Source organism: Bidens hawaiensis, unplaced genomic scaffold, assembly GCF_021521415.1.
Source record: "Bidens hawaiensis isolate Kalapana, Puna unplaced genomic scaffold, B.hawaiensis_p1.1 tig00017353_1, whole genome shotgun sequence".
Taxonomy (NCBI): Eukaryota; Viridiplantae; Streptophyta; class Magnoliopsida; order Asterales; family Asteraceae; genus Bidens; species Bidens hawaiensis.
The window spans coordinates 568-16,859 of NW_027492628.1; the positions used below are offsets into that span (position 1 = coordinate 568).

Consider the following 16,292-nt stretch of genomic DNA (forward strand, 5'->3'; position numbering starts at 1 on the left):
TTCGGTTTGGTTATTACTTATTAGCTTTAACCGAAACTGAAGTCATCAGTTAATCTATGTTATTAGCCAATCGGTTTGATTTATTCGGTTAGTTTGTTGGTATTCTGTTAAGTTCGGTAAATTTTGGTAATAACTGAAAGTCTGAAACCAACTTTGGGCTAAAGTTTTTCCTTAGAAATGCGTGAAGTGGAGGTATAAAAGCTAGAAACATATGAAAATATTAATGGTTCTGTTTGGGTTAACCAAGGGCATATAAAAAAAACCGATTACCGATTTTCGGTACGGTTTCAGTTAACGGTTTGGTTATTGTTCTGTATTGGATTGAGGTTGATTGTTGGTTGTTTTACGGTTTTACCTTTCTTTTTATGTTCAGATTGACACTACAGAAGTTTAGAACATGCAAGACCATAATATGATTTCAGTCGAGGAAACAATCGTACCAAAACCGACAAAAAGGAAACCCGCTGCACAGAAGCTTCCAAAGAACCAGACACAAGGAAAACAACATGCAGGGTGCTCATGAAGTAAACCGTCCTTCCAAAAGAAAGTCACCCCAAATCTTCCAACAACAAGAAAACTCGACTACTGATTCTTTACCCGATTCTTCAACAAGTAACGAGTATCGTTCCTTGAGACGCAAGTATTTACTTCTCGAGAAGAAAGATTTAGCTTGGGAAGAGAAACGAAAGATGTTCAAGATGCAGTTAAATCTTTAGAGGAGGAAAAGCTCGCGTTGTTGGATGAACTTGTTGTGTTGGAAGGCCTAGTTGACCCGTCTGAGATGGACCCCGCTTCACGTTAACTGTAATATTTTTTTTTGCTTTTGAGTTTATTAACATGTTAACATGGTTTAATAGCTGAAGTATGTATTTAAATTTGCATTTTGCTTGAATGTTCAACTGGAATGTGGTTTCTGTTTTATTAGAAATGGTACATGTACTTGGTTCATAGTTCCTCTTATTATTGCAGCTATTGTTGATATCAGGATTTTGTTATTTTTTTTTATTTTAAAACTGCACACTAATAATTCAGTTTTTAAAATTAACTGCCAAAGGCTTGATCACAGATAATATTGGGAGAAATGATCACACCCAACGTTTGCAAGTGGGGTTGGCATTCTATCATTCACTGGTCGGATTGGTCTTAAAAGCCCGGTAGATATTATACTTACTATAGGGTAAACTGTCATTTTCATTTTTGTTAATGTCATCTGGTCACTTTTGCTACCTTTATCAAAAAAAATTTTCCCTTCCTTATGGTTTCTTTTTTTGCCATTTTCATTCATTTTGTGAACTTGAACTCCATTCAAAAATTCGGTAAAATTGGAGGGTATTTATGTCTTTTTAATCTAACTTTTAATGAAAAAACAATAGTTATATAATTAACTATTGTGTTCTGGAGTTCGTGTTAAAAATACGTTCCTTCTAGATCTCTCTAATATGAAAATTTAAAAGAATGTAAATAATATGAACTTTCCTTACCATATTTTTATCTACATCTATTTTCTTAAACAAAGCCGTCAAACACGATTTTCCGTGGGCAACCTTACAATTCCTTTTTCTAAATCTTACTCGGAAACATAATATACTTAGATTGAATTAAACCAGCATTTAATTTAACATAGTAAATTGTTTTACTTCTAATTTAGACATTCCAAATTTCATAATTAATTTTTTGTAATAATCCGGGTAACAAATAAATAATGTACTTTAAGCAGTTGAAAAAAAAAAACTACATCATCAAAACTGAAAACTCATGTTCAAAACGTTACTTTATTGTAATAGTTTGAATTGTAAATAAATCTGTGACCTTCTTATAAAACACAATCAAAAAGTCAACACACATTACATAATAACCATTTTTCTTACCAATTGTTCAACATGGACTACTTTCTTTCTATTTTGGATTTTTGGGGATTAATATGAAATCCCAAATTAGGGTTTAGTAAAACCCATATCAATGAGACAAGCTGCTTCTTCTCTAAACCCCCAAATTAATTTCCCATCAAGAAACTGTAATCCGAGAGCTTAGAGACTCATTAATCCCCTTTAAAACCATAATCGATAGCACAATTGTTAACCCGGTTCACCAATTGAATCAAATCCATACTGATGATCAAACTTCACAATCAAAATTAGGGTTTCAAGCTGACGTGGCGGCAACTCTCCGGAGGTTATGTAAGTCAGGTGACACTCAAGCTGCTGTTATTATGCTCAGAGAGATAGAAAGAAGTGAGAATTGTAATAATAATAAGATGGGTGTGCATTATTACAATGTGGTTGTTAATGGTTTGTGCAGAGATAAGCGGGTTACCGAGGCGGTGGATATCTACTGTGAGATGATCGGTAAAGGTGTTCGACCGGATGTTACGACGTTCAACTGTTTGATTAAAGGGTTGTGTGAGTTGGGTTTTACGGGAAGAAGCACGCCAACTGTTCGATGAAATGCTTGAGAGAAACGTTTCGCCGAATGTGGTTACGTTTAATATTTTAATTCATTCGTTATGTAAAGATGGGAAGGTTAAGGAATCGGGTGATGTGATTGGTGTTATGAGGTCGTATAGATGTGTGCCTGATGTTGTTACGTATAATATTTTGATTAACGGGTACTGCAAGATGAAGAGATTAGATGAAGCTTTATATCTGTTTAAGGAAATGTATGGAAAGAGAATAGTTCCTGATATTGTAACGTACACGACTCTTATTAACGGTTTGTGTCGAGTTGGTAGAATTGACGATGCGCTTCTTCGTTTTGATGAAATGCAAGATTGTGGTTTGGTTCCTGATGTTGTTGCGTACTCTACGTTGATTGATTTTTTGTTTTAAAAATGGGAAATTTAATGAAGCCTTCACGCTGTTTAGGACGATGGAAGAGATTAAAGTGGTTCCTAATATTGATTTATACAATATTCTCATTGATGGTATGTGTAAAGCTGGAAAAGTTGAAGTCGGTGAGGAACTTTTCAGGAAACTTCCTGAGTTAGGATTAGACCCCGGTTTTTATACATATAATATTCTAATAAACGGTTATTGCAAGAGTAGAATGATAAGTGAAGCATTGAGATTATTTAAGGAAATGACTGGAAAACGAGTTAATCCCACCATTGTGACCTACAATACTCTCATCAACGGCTTTGTGCCATGTTGGCAGACTCAAGGATGCACTTTTGCTTCTTGATGACATACAAAATCATGACCTAGTTCCAACTATTGTTACTTACTCTACTTTGATAGATTCGTTATATAAAAATGAAAAGTTTGATGATGCATTAGCACTATTAAGAAATATGGAATGTGTTGGAGTGCGCCCTAATATTGTTCTTTGGAATATTCTCATTGATGGCATGTGTAAAGCTGGGAAAATTGATGTCGGTCAGGAACTTTTTCGGGATCTTTCTTCTCAAGGTTTGCAGGCTAACCTACGTACGTATAATATTTTGATGAATGGTTTATTAAAAAATGGTAAACTTAAGGATGCAAATCACTTGCTCCAGGATATGATGGTTGCAGGCTGCATGCCAGATGCGTTTACCTTTAATATTATTATTCAAGGATTTCTTCGATGGAATGAGACGAAAATGGCGATTCAGTTTCTTAGAAGAATGCTTGATGCTGGTTTTTCTGCAGATGCACACACGTCAACTAACCTAGTGAAGTTGTTGACCACACATAAGTTGGATAATGAGTCTAAGGAAGTGCTTAAAAAGTTTTTCAAGCTTACGTGATAAAGTAAAACTTATATCATGATTTAAGAGCAATCTTGAAAGAAAAGATTCTTCTGGAGAGCTGTTTTCAAGCTGTAGTCTCGAGACACTACTGATGACTATACACCAATCAGACTCACCTGATGTGAGCAATAATACCCTGAAAAATCTGTTCAAAATGATTTTTTTTGTGGATTGAAAAAAATCAAAATCTAATTGTTTGCGTCTTGTGCAGGTTGGTCAAGAGCGGCTCTTTCTAAGACTGCCTAGATGACCACTTTTCATGAGAATCATTGGGTATTGGACAGGTCATCACCAGGTACACTCAATAGAGTCTTTTACCTTGTACTTTATGTATCTATATGCAGCTAAAAAATAAAAAAAAATGGGGAAAGGTGAATTTGTATGAAGATGTAGATTCATTGTTGCGTAGGTTTTCCATTCATGTTAGAAGCTGTTGAAAAAATGATGAACTTGTACAAAATGTTAATTTTCTTGCAGGATCGATGTGAAGATGATAAGGTGAGGTCTTAGCTAGCCCCTACCAAAGCTGAAATCAAGTTAAAACATGTACAACTTCGACTGCATGAGGCGCGCGTCATTATAGCACCTTGCTCTCATTTTGAGGATCGATGTTCCAGACAGTGCCTTAGAAGAAATTTGTCAAAAGGTCATAGCCAATTTGATTTGAGGATGATCCTATCTTTTTAACAATATCTTAGTGTACAAATTCATAGCGATTTGACGAACATTAAATGGAGAGTAATATCTAACCCTTTTGCGGGCTCTCAGGAGTCGGGATATCCCACAGAGGAGAGCTTAGCCTGGTAGTCATTTAGTATATTAGAAATAGCAAGAAGTTATTGATCTGTTTTGTAGGGTGTTATTCTTGATGCCAGTCCCTTTCAACCCTTTTAAGGGAAAGCTTACCCTATGTGACAGTAGACTTGCTTCATAAGATGGGTAAGTTTAAGTTTGGCGTTATTTCCGATACCTGTACCGATGCACACAACTAACAAAGGAATGCGAGATTATGTGAACAGAAAAACATATTGTATTGTTTGTGAATACTTTATAAGCGAGTTTATTTTATAGGTGATAGACGAGTTCACCTTATTCATACTAATAAATCATGTGACTGTAGATTTTTATGGGAAGTTTTATACAAATATATTATGTATAATGTTCTAGGACCTTGCCTCAAGGTCCTTTGATTTATGAATTAGATTTTTCTGAAAATTTCAAGCCTTTTGATATGTGACATAAGCCTGCTAAAACGGGCAGGTTGGGTTAGATGTTGAGTTAAACTAAGTTTAGTTCAAAATGAGTCGTTATAGAAAAGTATCACTTTGATTCGTGTCAAAATTCGAACTAAAATCAGCTTGGGTTGAATTGAATCATTTAAGATACAAATTGGTATCAAAAAGGGTTAATCTACCATATTTATTTTTGTGAAGGTTGGTGTTGACTATAGAATAATGAAAACCTAATCAAATTATTGGAGTGTTATTGATCAACTCTTTATTGGAGTATAATGATGAACTAAAGACTATAGGAGCATAACGATGAACTAAAGATAGATAATACAAAGGAAACCGAATCAAATTGGGAAAATTTCATAAGTATCCTTGCAAAATTAAGAAATATGTTTATGACATAATACACCCTAAATTCTTTCACACACCAGCAAGTGACTACCCCAATAGGTGGAAATCGAAACGAGTTCATCTTCGAAAACAAGCCGGTAAAGATTGATAAAGTGTTGGGAGAAACAAAGGTGTTACAAAAAACCAAGGAAATTGTGTGAGTTTAGATTGGGATATGTGGAAATCGATAGTTACTCGCTTTTTTGGTTGTTTTATGAAAGTTACTGTTAAAAAAAAAAAGGTGATTACCAATAGGTTCCATTGTTACTTATTTAACCCATTTTAAGTTAGCAAGTGTTCCAATAGTGACCAATTTTAATCTTTTGTTTAATTTGAGTTGGCATAATTTTAATAAATAAACTCGAATCCAATTCTTTTTACACAAATCTCATCTAATGTTGGACTGTTCGTGATGTCAAACTCCATGACAACATTGATATATCGCATATACTTATGCTGACGAGAATATTGTTCAGCCATGATTGATCCCAGCACGTAACTTTATCGATGTCTCATAGGCATCATTCATGCATTCAATAGAACTGAATTAACAACTCATTATACTTTTGACATAAACGATAGCAAGTTGATAATTCAATAACTTGAGTTCCATAGTACATGTAAGTAGTAACATATGCATCTCCATCAAAGTTTTGAAATCCCAGCAAGCAAATATTAAAGAAAAAGACACAGAAACACAAACAAACATATGACCAAACAAACAAAAGGATCCTACGTATGTTTTCCCATCTTAAAGCTACAGAAAATCAACAAAAGCTAGTTTATTTTCCGTGAGCCGTGTTCAGGGCCAAAGAATCATTCTCATGAAACTGTCACACTCAAGCTTTGGGCTTCAAATCCTTAACAATCTCCCAGGTGAAATCAGGATCATCACGTCCAAAGTGACCGTAAGCAGCAGTCTTCTGGTACCTGTAGTTCCCACCCCTCTTCAAGTCAAGATTAATAGCCATCATCCCGGGCCTAAAGTCAAAGTTCTCCTTAATCAGAGCAAGGATATCCTTATCCGGGATAGTTCCAGTCTTGTATGTATCCACAAACACAGACAATGGCTCAGCGACACCAATAGCATAAGACACCTGCACAATGCACCTGCGTGCAAGCCCCGAGGCCACAACACTCTTGGCTGCTTGCCTCACAATGTAAGCACCAGACCTGTCCACCTTAGTTGGATCTTTCCCGGAGAAAGCACCACCACCGTGAGCACCCCATCCACCGTATGTGTCAATAATAATCTTCCTCCCGGTCAGACCCGCATCACCATGTGGACCACCGATCACAAACCGACCCGATGGGTTCAAGTGGAAGATGGTCTTCTCATCAAGGTACTGAGCCGGGATGACAGGCTTGATCACGTGCTCCTTAAGATCAGCAGCAATTTGGTCGTTTGTCACGGTCTCATCGTGTTGGGTTGAGATAAGAACAGTGTGAACCCTGATTGGAACCATCGCACCATTATCGTTTAGGTACTCAACGGTCACTTGGGTCTTCCCGTCCGGCCTGAGCCACGGGCAAGTGTTGTTCTTCCTCACTTCGGTTAACTTAGCACCAAGCTTAGTCGCAAGGACGTGAGTCAAAGGCATAAGCTCGGGTGTTTCATCAGTAGCATAACCGAACATGTGGCCTTGGTCACCAGCACCGATTTCCTCCGGCTTCTTGGTCAAATGTCCGTGAACACCCTGAGCAATGTCGGGGCTCTGTTGCTCAATGTTAACCAACACCTTACAGTTGTCAGCATCAAGACCGACATCAGCAGACGTGAATCCAATTTCCCTGCAAGTGTCACGGACGATCTTCTCATAGTCGACGGTTGCTTTGGTGGTGATCTCACCGAAGACCATGACCATGTTGGTCTTGGTGCAAGTCTCACAGGCAACCTTGCTGTCGGGGTCTTGTGCTAAGCAGGCGTCAAGGATGGCGTCCGAGACCTGGTCGCAAAGCTTGTCGGGGTGTCCCTCGTTGACTGACTCGGATGTGAATAGAAAGGTCTCCATCTCTTAACTGAAACATGCAAAAAAGTGTTTGATATGACGTGTCAAGGTCAATCCAATACGAATATCTTTTATCATAGATATAGAACACACTACGAATGTGACAGCAACGGTTAATAGTGTTACAGAATCATCACCTTAATTGGAATCTACTACTTTAATCCACTAGAATGAGAATCAAATTCACAGATCTAAAACAACTTTATTCCAAATAATAAGACAAGGAATCTTTTTAGTTTATACATATCTAATAATCGAAGTCAACATCAAATCAATATTGTTCATAATTTAGGGTATCTGCAAAAGTCGGTTCGGTTATAGAAGATTGCATAACCAAAATCATAACCACACGGTTGGTTAAACATGCGTACATTTACCGTCAACTAGGGTTCAGGTCAGGTTCACAAAGGCACATTAACCATAACCGAATGGTCAGTTATTTTTTTTTAAATAAGATTTGCATATTATAATAAAAGGATCCAATTACAATAGAAAGGCAGGTAAGCGGACAACAAGTTGCGCCGCCACCCCTTTTGAATGGCAAAATTGATCCTACTAGAAACAAAGTTATCATTCTTTGGCATCGAGGGGTTACTGTGCACAACCCGCTGAACTCTTTTCAGTTAATCATATTCACTTAACCATAACCGTCGGTTTGTTCGGTTACGGTTAATTCAGATTAAAATTTTCAGTTAACGGTTCGGTTTTTGCTCATTTCTAGTTCATATACTCACACTAATGAATTAAATAGCTAGAGATCTACAACTATCAGTATAATAAACCAACACTTAACAGTCTATTTTCAACTAATGAAGTATTAGTCGATAGTCTATACAATACAGTTGACTTTTTATTAATTGACTTTCTAATTAATTACTCCTAAACAGTACTTTAAATACAAAATCACAACAATCAGTAACCAGTAACCAACACCAAAAGGTTGAGACATAAACAACAAGATCTGTCACCTAGCAGTAACTTTTAACATTTTAACCTAAACAATAATACACATTTAAAGCTTCACGACAAAAGATCGACGCAAACAATCCAGATCTAATAAATAAACGAACAAACTAAACAGATCTGACGTCATTCCACAACAAAATGAGCCAGATCTGCAAGTAATAAAACCTAATTATGCAAAGCATGAAGAAATAATAATAATAATAATAATAATTGGTACCTTAATTTGGGTAGAATAATAATAATAATATTATCAAAAGGTGAGATCTGGAGGAGGTGGTTAAGGTTAAGACTTAAGAGAGAGACGAATTGGTTAGGAGTGAATGGGGGTATATTTATAGTGTGAATGGGTGTTGGGTGCTCGTAGAAACCACCTACTAATTTGATGTGGACCCCTCACCAACCCTGGTGGGGCCCTTTCACCAACTTCTATCCACCAACGCGTAAAATGTGTACATTCGTATGAATTTACCCTTGATACCAACCAGGTTAATGTAACTTTTAAATTGACAGTAGATTACAGTGAATGTGTTTAAATTTTACCTGCTGTTATTTTGGAGTGGACAGGTGGACGATTATGGGACTAATAAAAAAATAATTAATCAGGTTTGAGTCTGATAAAAGCATACAATTATCTAAAATATATAATTGTAAAAAAAATACATAATTAAAAATCACTAACATAAACAGGGAATCTGATACCGGCAAATAAGCTCGATATTGGCATGTAATTAATTATCTTATGGGTATTGGATCGGGTATGAGGTACAATTTCACAAACAGATATGAGACTATGATTCCCGATTTTCAGTAAGTAGACGAACCGGACCAGAACAAGACACGGTAAAACCAATTTTAAAATTAAAATTATACAAGATGTGGGGAAACATTTTCTTTATTATAGTCACCAGCGAGCTTAAGTGAGTTTATTATTTATATAATTTTTTTTGTTTAGTAAAATGAATATACTTATCTAATAAATAATATTTTATATAAAATCATGTTAAAAGTAACTAAAGAATATATATGATGTGATATAAAATTTATATTTAAAAATACTTATATAAATTAAATATATGAATGTAAATTAAATAATAAATAATAACGATTCAACTTAAACTTTAGAAATCAAGCTTGAAATAACTCAAACAAGTGCTCTCATAAGTTAATAAAGTCTAAGTTCTAATTTAAACGTATTTCAGATATAGGTACAATTATTCTGTACCCGTTAGGAATATGTAAAGATTTTTATTGAGATTTTTAAAACTCATTACTTTAACCATGTTTTTATTGAGATATCCTCAAGGCTTCAAGCGGGTTTTTCAAAACAATTGATAATCAAAATATTAAGCACTAAAATCAAACCCTAGTTTTGTTCTCATCTTTTTCCAATAAATACCTAGTAACAGCCACCATTAATGAATTTTATATTATGGCTGATTTGTTTAATTTTTAGTTTTGGTATTATGTGTTGGTTGTGGTATTACGGTTTTGATTTTATAAATCAGTGTTAAAAAGTTGAATTCCAAGGCCGACTAGTTGGTCCTTGGACCCCTACCTTGAAGACTTTTTCCAAGTCGGCCTTCATTAGTCGGAAGCAGTCAAAGTCGAGAGAGGCGGGCTATGTGGTCAAAAGTCGGGCTAGTCGGGCAATGAATTTCTAAAAGTCGGTCAAAAGTCGAACAAAAAGTCGGGCTAGGCAGTCAAAAGTCGAGCTAGGCGGGTTAGGGTTGTCTAAAAGTTAGTTAAAAGGCATTCAAAAGTTGTCAAGTTAGCTAGAGTACCACTTTGACGTGAATTATGCTTATTTTGACAAATATATAATATTCAAAAATTAATTTTCTTTATATTTACCATGTCCAAGTACTCTCCATGTACTCCGAGTACTCTCAACTCCCCAGTCGGCCGCCTAGGGTCCGCCTAACGACTTTTGCAACCTTGTTATAAATAACTAATTGTAGTTATGGTACTAGTATCGTCTATCGATACCACGTTTATTGATTTTTTTTTTTAAAAAAATGGTATCAAAGCGGCTATCGTACCTAAAGTACCTATACCGGTACCATTACCATAAATTAGGGTACAAGTATGGATACCCATATTTACTGATTTTGATACGAGTATTTTCAAGTACAAAGTACGGTACCGATCTCATCCCTACTTTCCAGAGTTCACACCATAAAATCATAAATCATAGCATATAGGTATAGGTTTAACTGTTACTTTAGTCTGTTAGGCCTATTCAGTTTTCCAAAATTAGGTATTAACCCGCACTCATGTAAGTTCTCTTTATGAGTTATAAGTAACTTGGGTGTGCCAAAGCCTAATGGGCCGTCTAATATGGGGTTTATTATCTTCTATGGTTGCCCGATATTCAACGATGAACAAAAATTGATAAATCAACATCCGATTACAAAATATACACTTTAAAAGCATTCATTTCAATTTCTATTTTGGAAAAAAAGAGCAAGATTCTTTTCTTTGGAAACAAGTTATAAATATACTTCACACATAATTCAAACGTTACTTTTGAAATATGTATTCCAATTTTTTTTTCTATTGAGTATATATTTTGTGGGTATATACTTTACTAGTATCCACTTTATTTTCAACGTATATGGTTTATATTATTGTAAATTGAGCTAGTTTTGCATATTGCAAAAACATTTCTAACGATAATTGCAATAACTATCATGAAATAATTCAACGTAAGTTATGAACTTCAAGGTATATGCCTATACTAGTTTTTATCCCCCGTATTACGGGGGTTGTTTTATCTTATTTGTTTATAATATATTATTTAATTTTTGGATTTTATTTTTTTATTATATGAAAGTTAATAATATACTTATGGTTGGGTTTGATAAGACCCAAGACCGGTTTATTTTTTTTACTATAAAATTGGTTTTTTAATTATAAATAATTTATAACTTTTTATAAATAAATCAGATATTAATTTTGGGTATATCATTACTTTATAGGATTTTTAAATCAAATATTTGGTGAGATTAGTTTTTAATTTAATGAGATGTTATAACCCGTTTAAGAAATATCTGAGTTTGATAAGACCCATATCCGTGAATTTGGGTCAAATGCATGAGAAGCCTCAATTTAAAAATCAAGCAAGTCTGGAGACTCCAAAAAAAGGGGGAGCGACCACATCGCGACACGTAGGATTTTTGGGTTTTCGTTTATATATATATATATATATATTATAGATATAGATTTGCTATTTAAATATTTTACATAACTAACATTTAATTAAAAAAAGTACAGCCACTATAAGATAAATGATTTAAAGAAAAAGCTTTCAAAGAAATTTTAAATAATTTTTATAAGATAGAAAGACTTTTAAGATAAACAAGTGACTATTTTTAAACAGATGCTTATAAAACTCACCTTATTTAGAAGAAAAAAACTGTAAAAGAAAATAAGAAAAAATAAAATAAAAAAGAGGTGAACACCAAAAAGGTGATATGTAAGTAATACTTTATATTTATAGGGTTGAGTTATAATAAGAAAATTAGTTTTTGTAGGAAGGATCGGAAATAATATTGTTCATTTATTTTAAACTTGAATGGTTGAGATTAGATTAGAGAGATCATCAAGTGTAAAATAAGGATAAGGGCATAATAGGAATACCACATTTATTGATTTTCTCTCTCCACATGCAATGCACATGTCAAATTCCCCCATCATTTTAAAACGTCCATAATTTTTTAATACGATATTTTTTTTAAAAAAAAATTCACCTTAATAACGAGTGTTTTTTATCTTTTATATGAGTACCATATTGTTATATAAAAATAAAAAAAAATTCGTGGGTTTTTTATAAGGTGTGTTTTACCAAAATTGTGTTTTACAAAATTGTGTTATACAATTGTGTTTTATTTTTTCATAGTGTTTTTTTCATTGTGTTTTTTACGTTTTGTTATTTAATTGTGTTTTTCATTGTGTTTTATTTTCGTAGTGTTTTTTCCATTGTGTTTTATTCATTGTGTTTTTCACAGTGTTTTCCATTGTGTTTATTTTCTGGCGAAATTTCCGAAGACTTTTCCGGCAAGGTGGTGGCGGTGGGCGGTGGTGGTTGCAGGAGATGAGTGAAAACTTAAGTGGATTTTAATTAAGTGGGTTTTTAAAATTAAATTAAGTGGGTTTTCAATATTAAGATAGTAGACTAAAATATCCTCCTTCTTAGCTTCTTAGAAAAAACAAACTTTTTATTTGAACCTTTCCTTATATATATATATATATATATATATAAAGCAATTATAAAACCAAGTTAATCTTATCATGTTATGTTTAACAGGAAGTAAAAAAATTGTTTGGGAAACCACTGGCTTGGTAGTTGGTGGTCTAATTCAAGCAGGTCATGAGCTGAGCCAAATCGAGCGAAGGTTTGCTCGTTGTTTGGCTCGTTTATAACCGAACCGAACCGAATGACTGAAATTCGAACCGAGCGAAAACCAAAACGAGCTAAAATCGAATCGAACATTTTTCGATCGAACATCGAACGATTTCGAGCATTATTTATTTTTTTTTCACTTTAAAATTTTCTATAAGAAACAAATTTGAATGTTGTAAATAATATGTTTTATAAATAAATTAATAGTTTTAAGACAAACATGTAATAAATTGTAAATTTTTATTAAAAATAAGTTTGAAGTGAGATATAATAATCATGTAAACAAACTTCTAGTAATTTAAAAACTTGAAGCGAACAAATAAAACGAAGGCGAAGACGAATAGGAAAATTTTTAAGGGGTTTAAAAAATTTTAAGCTTATATCTATGTGTTTTGTCTATATATTTATATATTTGTTCATATATAATTATGTCTAAAATAAATTAAAAGTATTCGAGCCGAACCGAACCGCGCAGACCTTTGCTCGTTGCCTGGCTCGTTTATAAACCGAAACGAGCAGAGCGGCTCGTTTACAATCGAGCGAAAAAACGAGCGAGCATTTTTCGAGCAATTTTCGAGCGAGTTCGAGCGACGAGCGGTTTGGACGGCACTAAGTTCATACGGTTCTCTAAAATGGATGATTTTTTAAAAGCCCAAAGCACACGTGGGCTTTGTATATGACCCATTAGACAGCTTAAACCTGCATTCATGGGCTATTGGGCTCCTCATGGCCTTTGACACTTACGTTTGGACTTCAACCTTTTCCCCAAGAGAGGACCTAGTATTTGATCTCTCAAGCTATCCTCTCCACCTTAGTCACGATGTTGTGACACCCTGGACCACCTATAGCCATCAAGCTATACTCAACAGTCATCAACACATCATACGACATACGCCTTCCTCGGGATTAAGTTTCCATGACGATGGTCACATAAATGACTCACCTATTTCAGTTAGCGACTTAGGGGTGTTTGGTACAGAGAATGGAAATGGAGAGAAAATAGAAATGGAAATGGAATTGTAGAGAAAGATAATTGGTATGGAGAATGAGAATCATTTCTCTTGTTTGGTACACGAGAAAATAAACAGAGAACTCTACCATACCCAACCCCACCTCCACCCAACCTGACACCACTCACCACCGCAGCCCCACCACCACAGCCCCACCACCACCACCAGCCCCACCACCACCAGCACCACCACCACAGCCCTTTCTTCAACCACAGCCCACCACCACCGGCTGCCGCCACCAAACCCCCTTCTTCAACCACAGTACACAAGAAATTAAAAAGATTCAAATTTTTGGAACATAAAATATAGAAAAAGGAGGCTCAGATCTGTCATCACTGTCTCTTTGGAGATTTTGTGGTGGTGGTTGTGGTGGCGATGATGATGATGATAATCAGAAGCCACCTGCAACCACCGCCGATTTCCACCACCACTGTCACCCACCTGCGACCACAATCACCCGACCATCTGAAAACCCTAACCTACCACGAACCACCACTTGAAACCCTAATCTCCGTTCACCCGTACCACCTGCAACCTACAACCGGTTACCATCTCTGTGTTCACCACTGCGAACGGCGGAGACGAGGTGGCGGTTGCAGACTTGGAGACGAGGTGGCGGCCGGAGATGGGGTGGTGGCCGGAGACGAGGTGGTGGCCGGAGACGAGGTGGTGACATGCTATGAGGAAGCTGCTGAGAACTGGATTTCTCTTTGTTTTAAAGAGAAATGGAATTCTCTAGTTTTAGAGAAATAGAAATGAAAAGTGGAAAACAAACAAAAGAAATATTTCTAATTCCATTTCTCCCCAATCAAATCCCTCTACCAAACACCCCCTAAAGGTCCTAAGGAGCGGAAAATGTGAAAACTTAATAAAATGCAGGTACACAAAACATATAGTTAGAAAGTCAAAATTCAACAATGGTTTGTGGTCCTCAAACTTTTAATCACATCGATGTAGCATGGTTTCTTTATGGTTTATGGTCCTCATAGTTATAAACTAGCGTTTGTGATGTTTCATTTTGAAATCTTGAATCATTATCTGATTTAAAAAATATACTAAAGTATGGTACCGAGTCAACCCGCTATGAACACCTAGTATAATTTTAAAGTGTGTTTTTTATCACGACAAATATTATATCTATTCTTTAGTTGGCACGTGTAAAAGACGTCCCTTACTCCCTTTGTACATAGTAACTTAGTGGAAACATAATTATTAAAAGATATGTAGCTAGGTTTGTCATGTGTGTAAACAATGGAGATAGAATATATAACAATAATAATGAGGATGGTGAATGTGAGCCAATGAATCATGAATCCTACAATCATGGTGGCTAGGAATGGAAACATTCATTATCAAACAACATGCATTATTCGTGCATTTTTACAAAAATCAACTTGGGAACAAGGGGGAGTTGGTGTTGGAGGCATTAGAGGGTCGAGTACAACACTACTAACCAAATGGTGGTGCAGGTTTAAGGCTTTTCCTACCCAACTTTGGGTTCGAGTGATAAGTGCTATTCATGGTTAGTGCCAGGTGTTCAGAACAATTCATTCGGGAACAGTTACGCTCATCTCAATTATTATCATTTATTTATTTTGGTGTTAGTTCCGGTACAATAACACACATAATAGAAACCGATCGAATTCGTATTGACCTACCCCTCAACGTTTGGGACCGGCAATGCTTGAATTTTACCACCGTCCATGTTTTACGGACCTTCCCTGACGCAACGTGCCGAGTATAACACTAGTTAGTTATATAATATCGATGTAAGTGTCTTTGTAAGTCTTGTTTTTATATGTTTTTCATGTGTGCATGTTCTCTCATGTACACACACATACTAGCGTTAACTTATTTGTATACATTTCCCTCTCTCGAGATTTATTGGGTTGTGTTACACAGTTAATGTGGTTTAAACTAGGGATGAGCAAAATCGGGATCGGTACCGATTTGGTACCGTCGGTACCGAATCGGTACCAAAGTTTTAAGTTTCGGGACCGGTACGGTACCGGTATTTCCCGATTTTTTACCTCCGGTACCGGTATAATCCCGGTACCGTCTCGGTACCGAACCAAATATTTCGGTACCAGGACCGGTACCAAGAATTAGGGATTTTCGGGATCGGGACCGGTCGGTACCGGTCCGGTACCATGCTCATCCCTAGTTTAAACCCCGATTCTCACATAAAACTCTACACAAATGGGGGGTCTTGAAGATGTAATCTAATTAATATGTAAGAATTGTCATATTTGACAATGTTATGGCCTAATCACTCGATCATCGGTGTCTTTTGCAAAGTTCAAGCCAAAGAGGCACGTTAGTAGCTAATTTAGAGCAGACAATTTTCAAATCACTTGAAAATTTGTTTGTATTTATAGAGGAATTAGACATGTTGTTTTCAATATAATTATTGACAGACTTTCTCCAGATTATTTCCAACGAAAAATCTAGGGTTAACATAAAACATAGCTAGAAGAACAATCGGTCGCTACACTATTCTTGTACCACATAACTGTTATAACACAAACACCATCACACAACTGCTACGTACAATAC

The 16,292-nt window shown here is 35.5% G+C and overlaps 1 protein-coding gene and 1 pseudogene across 2 annotated transcripts; one reads left to right on the plus strand and one right to left on the minus strand.

Annotated features, from left to right (window-relative positions):
* Nucleotides 1–1,959: 1,959 nt before the first annotated feature.
* Nucleotides 1,960–3,724, plus strand: LOC143553693 (uncharacterized; annotated as a pseudogene).
* Nucleotides 3,725–6,165: 2,441 nt separating this feature from the next.
* Nucleotides 6,166–8,605, minus strand: LOC143553710 (S-adenosylmethionine synthase 3-like). 2 transcript variants are annotated; one of them, XM_077043643.1, is made up of 2 exons: nt 8,556–8,605; nt 6,166–7,385 (listed from the first exon to the last, which is right to left on the minus strand). In XM_077043643.1, the coding sequence occupies exon 2, from the start codon at nt 7,359–7,361 to the stop codon at nt 6,189–6,191; it is 1,173 nt and encodes a 390-aa protein (XP_076899758.1). In that variant the 5' UTR covers nt 7,362–7,385; nt 8,556–8,605; the 3' UTR covers nt 6,166–6,188. The 2 variants fall into 2 exon arrangements, with proteins under 2 accessions (XP_076899758.1, XP_076899759.1); XM_077043644.1 differs by having other exon boundaries at nt 6,166–7,368; nt 8,542–8,559.
* Nucleotides 8,606–16,292: the final 7,687 nt, after the last annotated feature.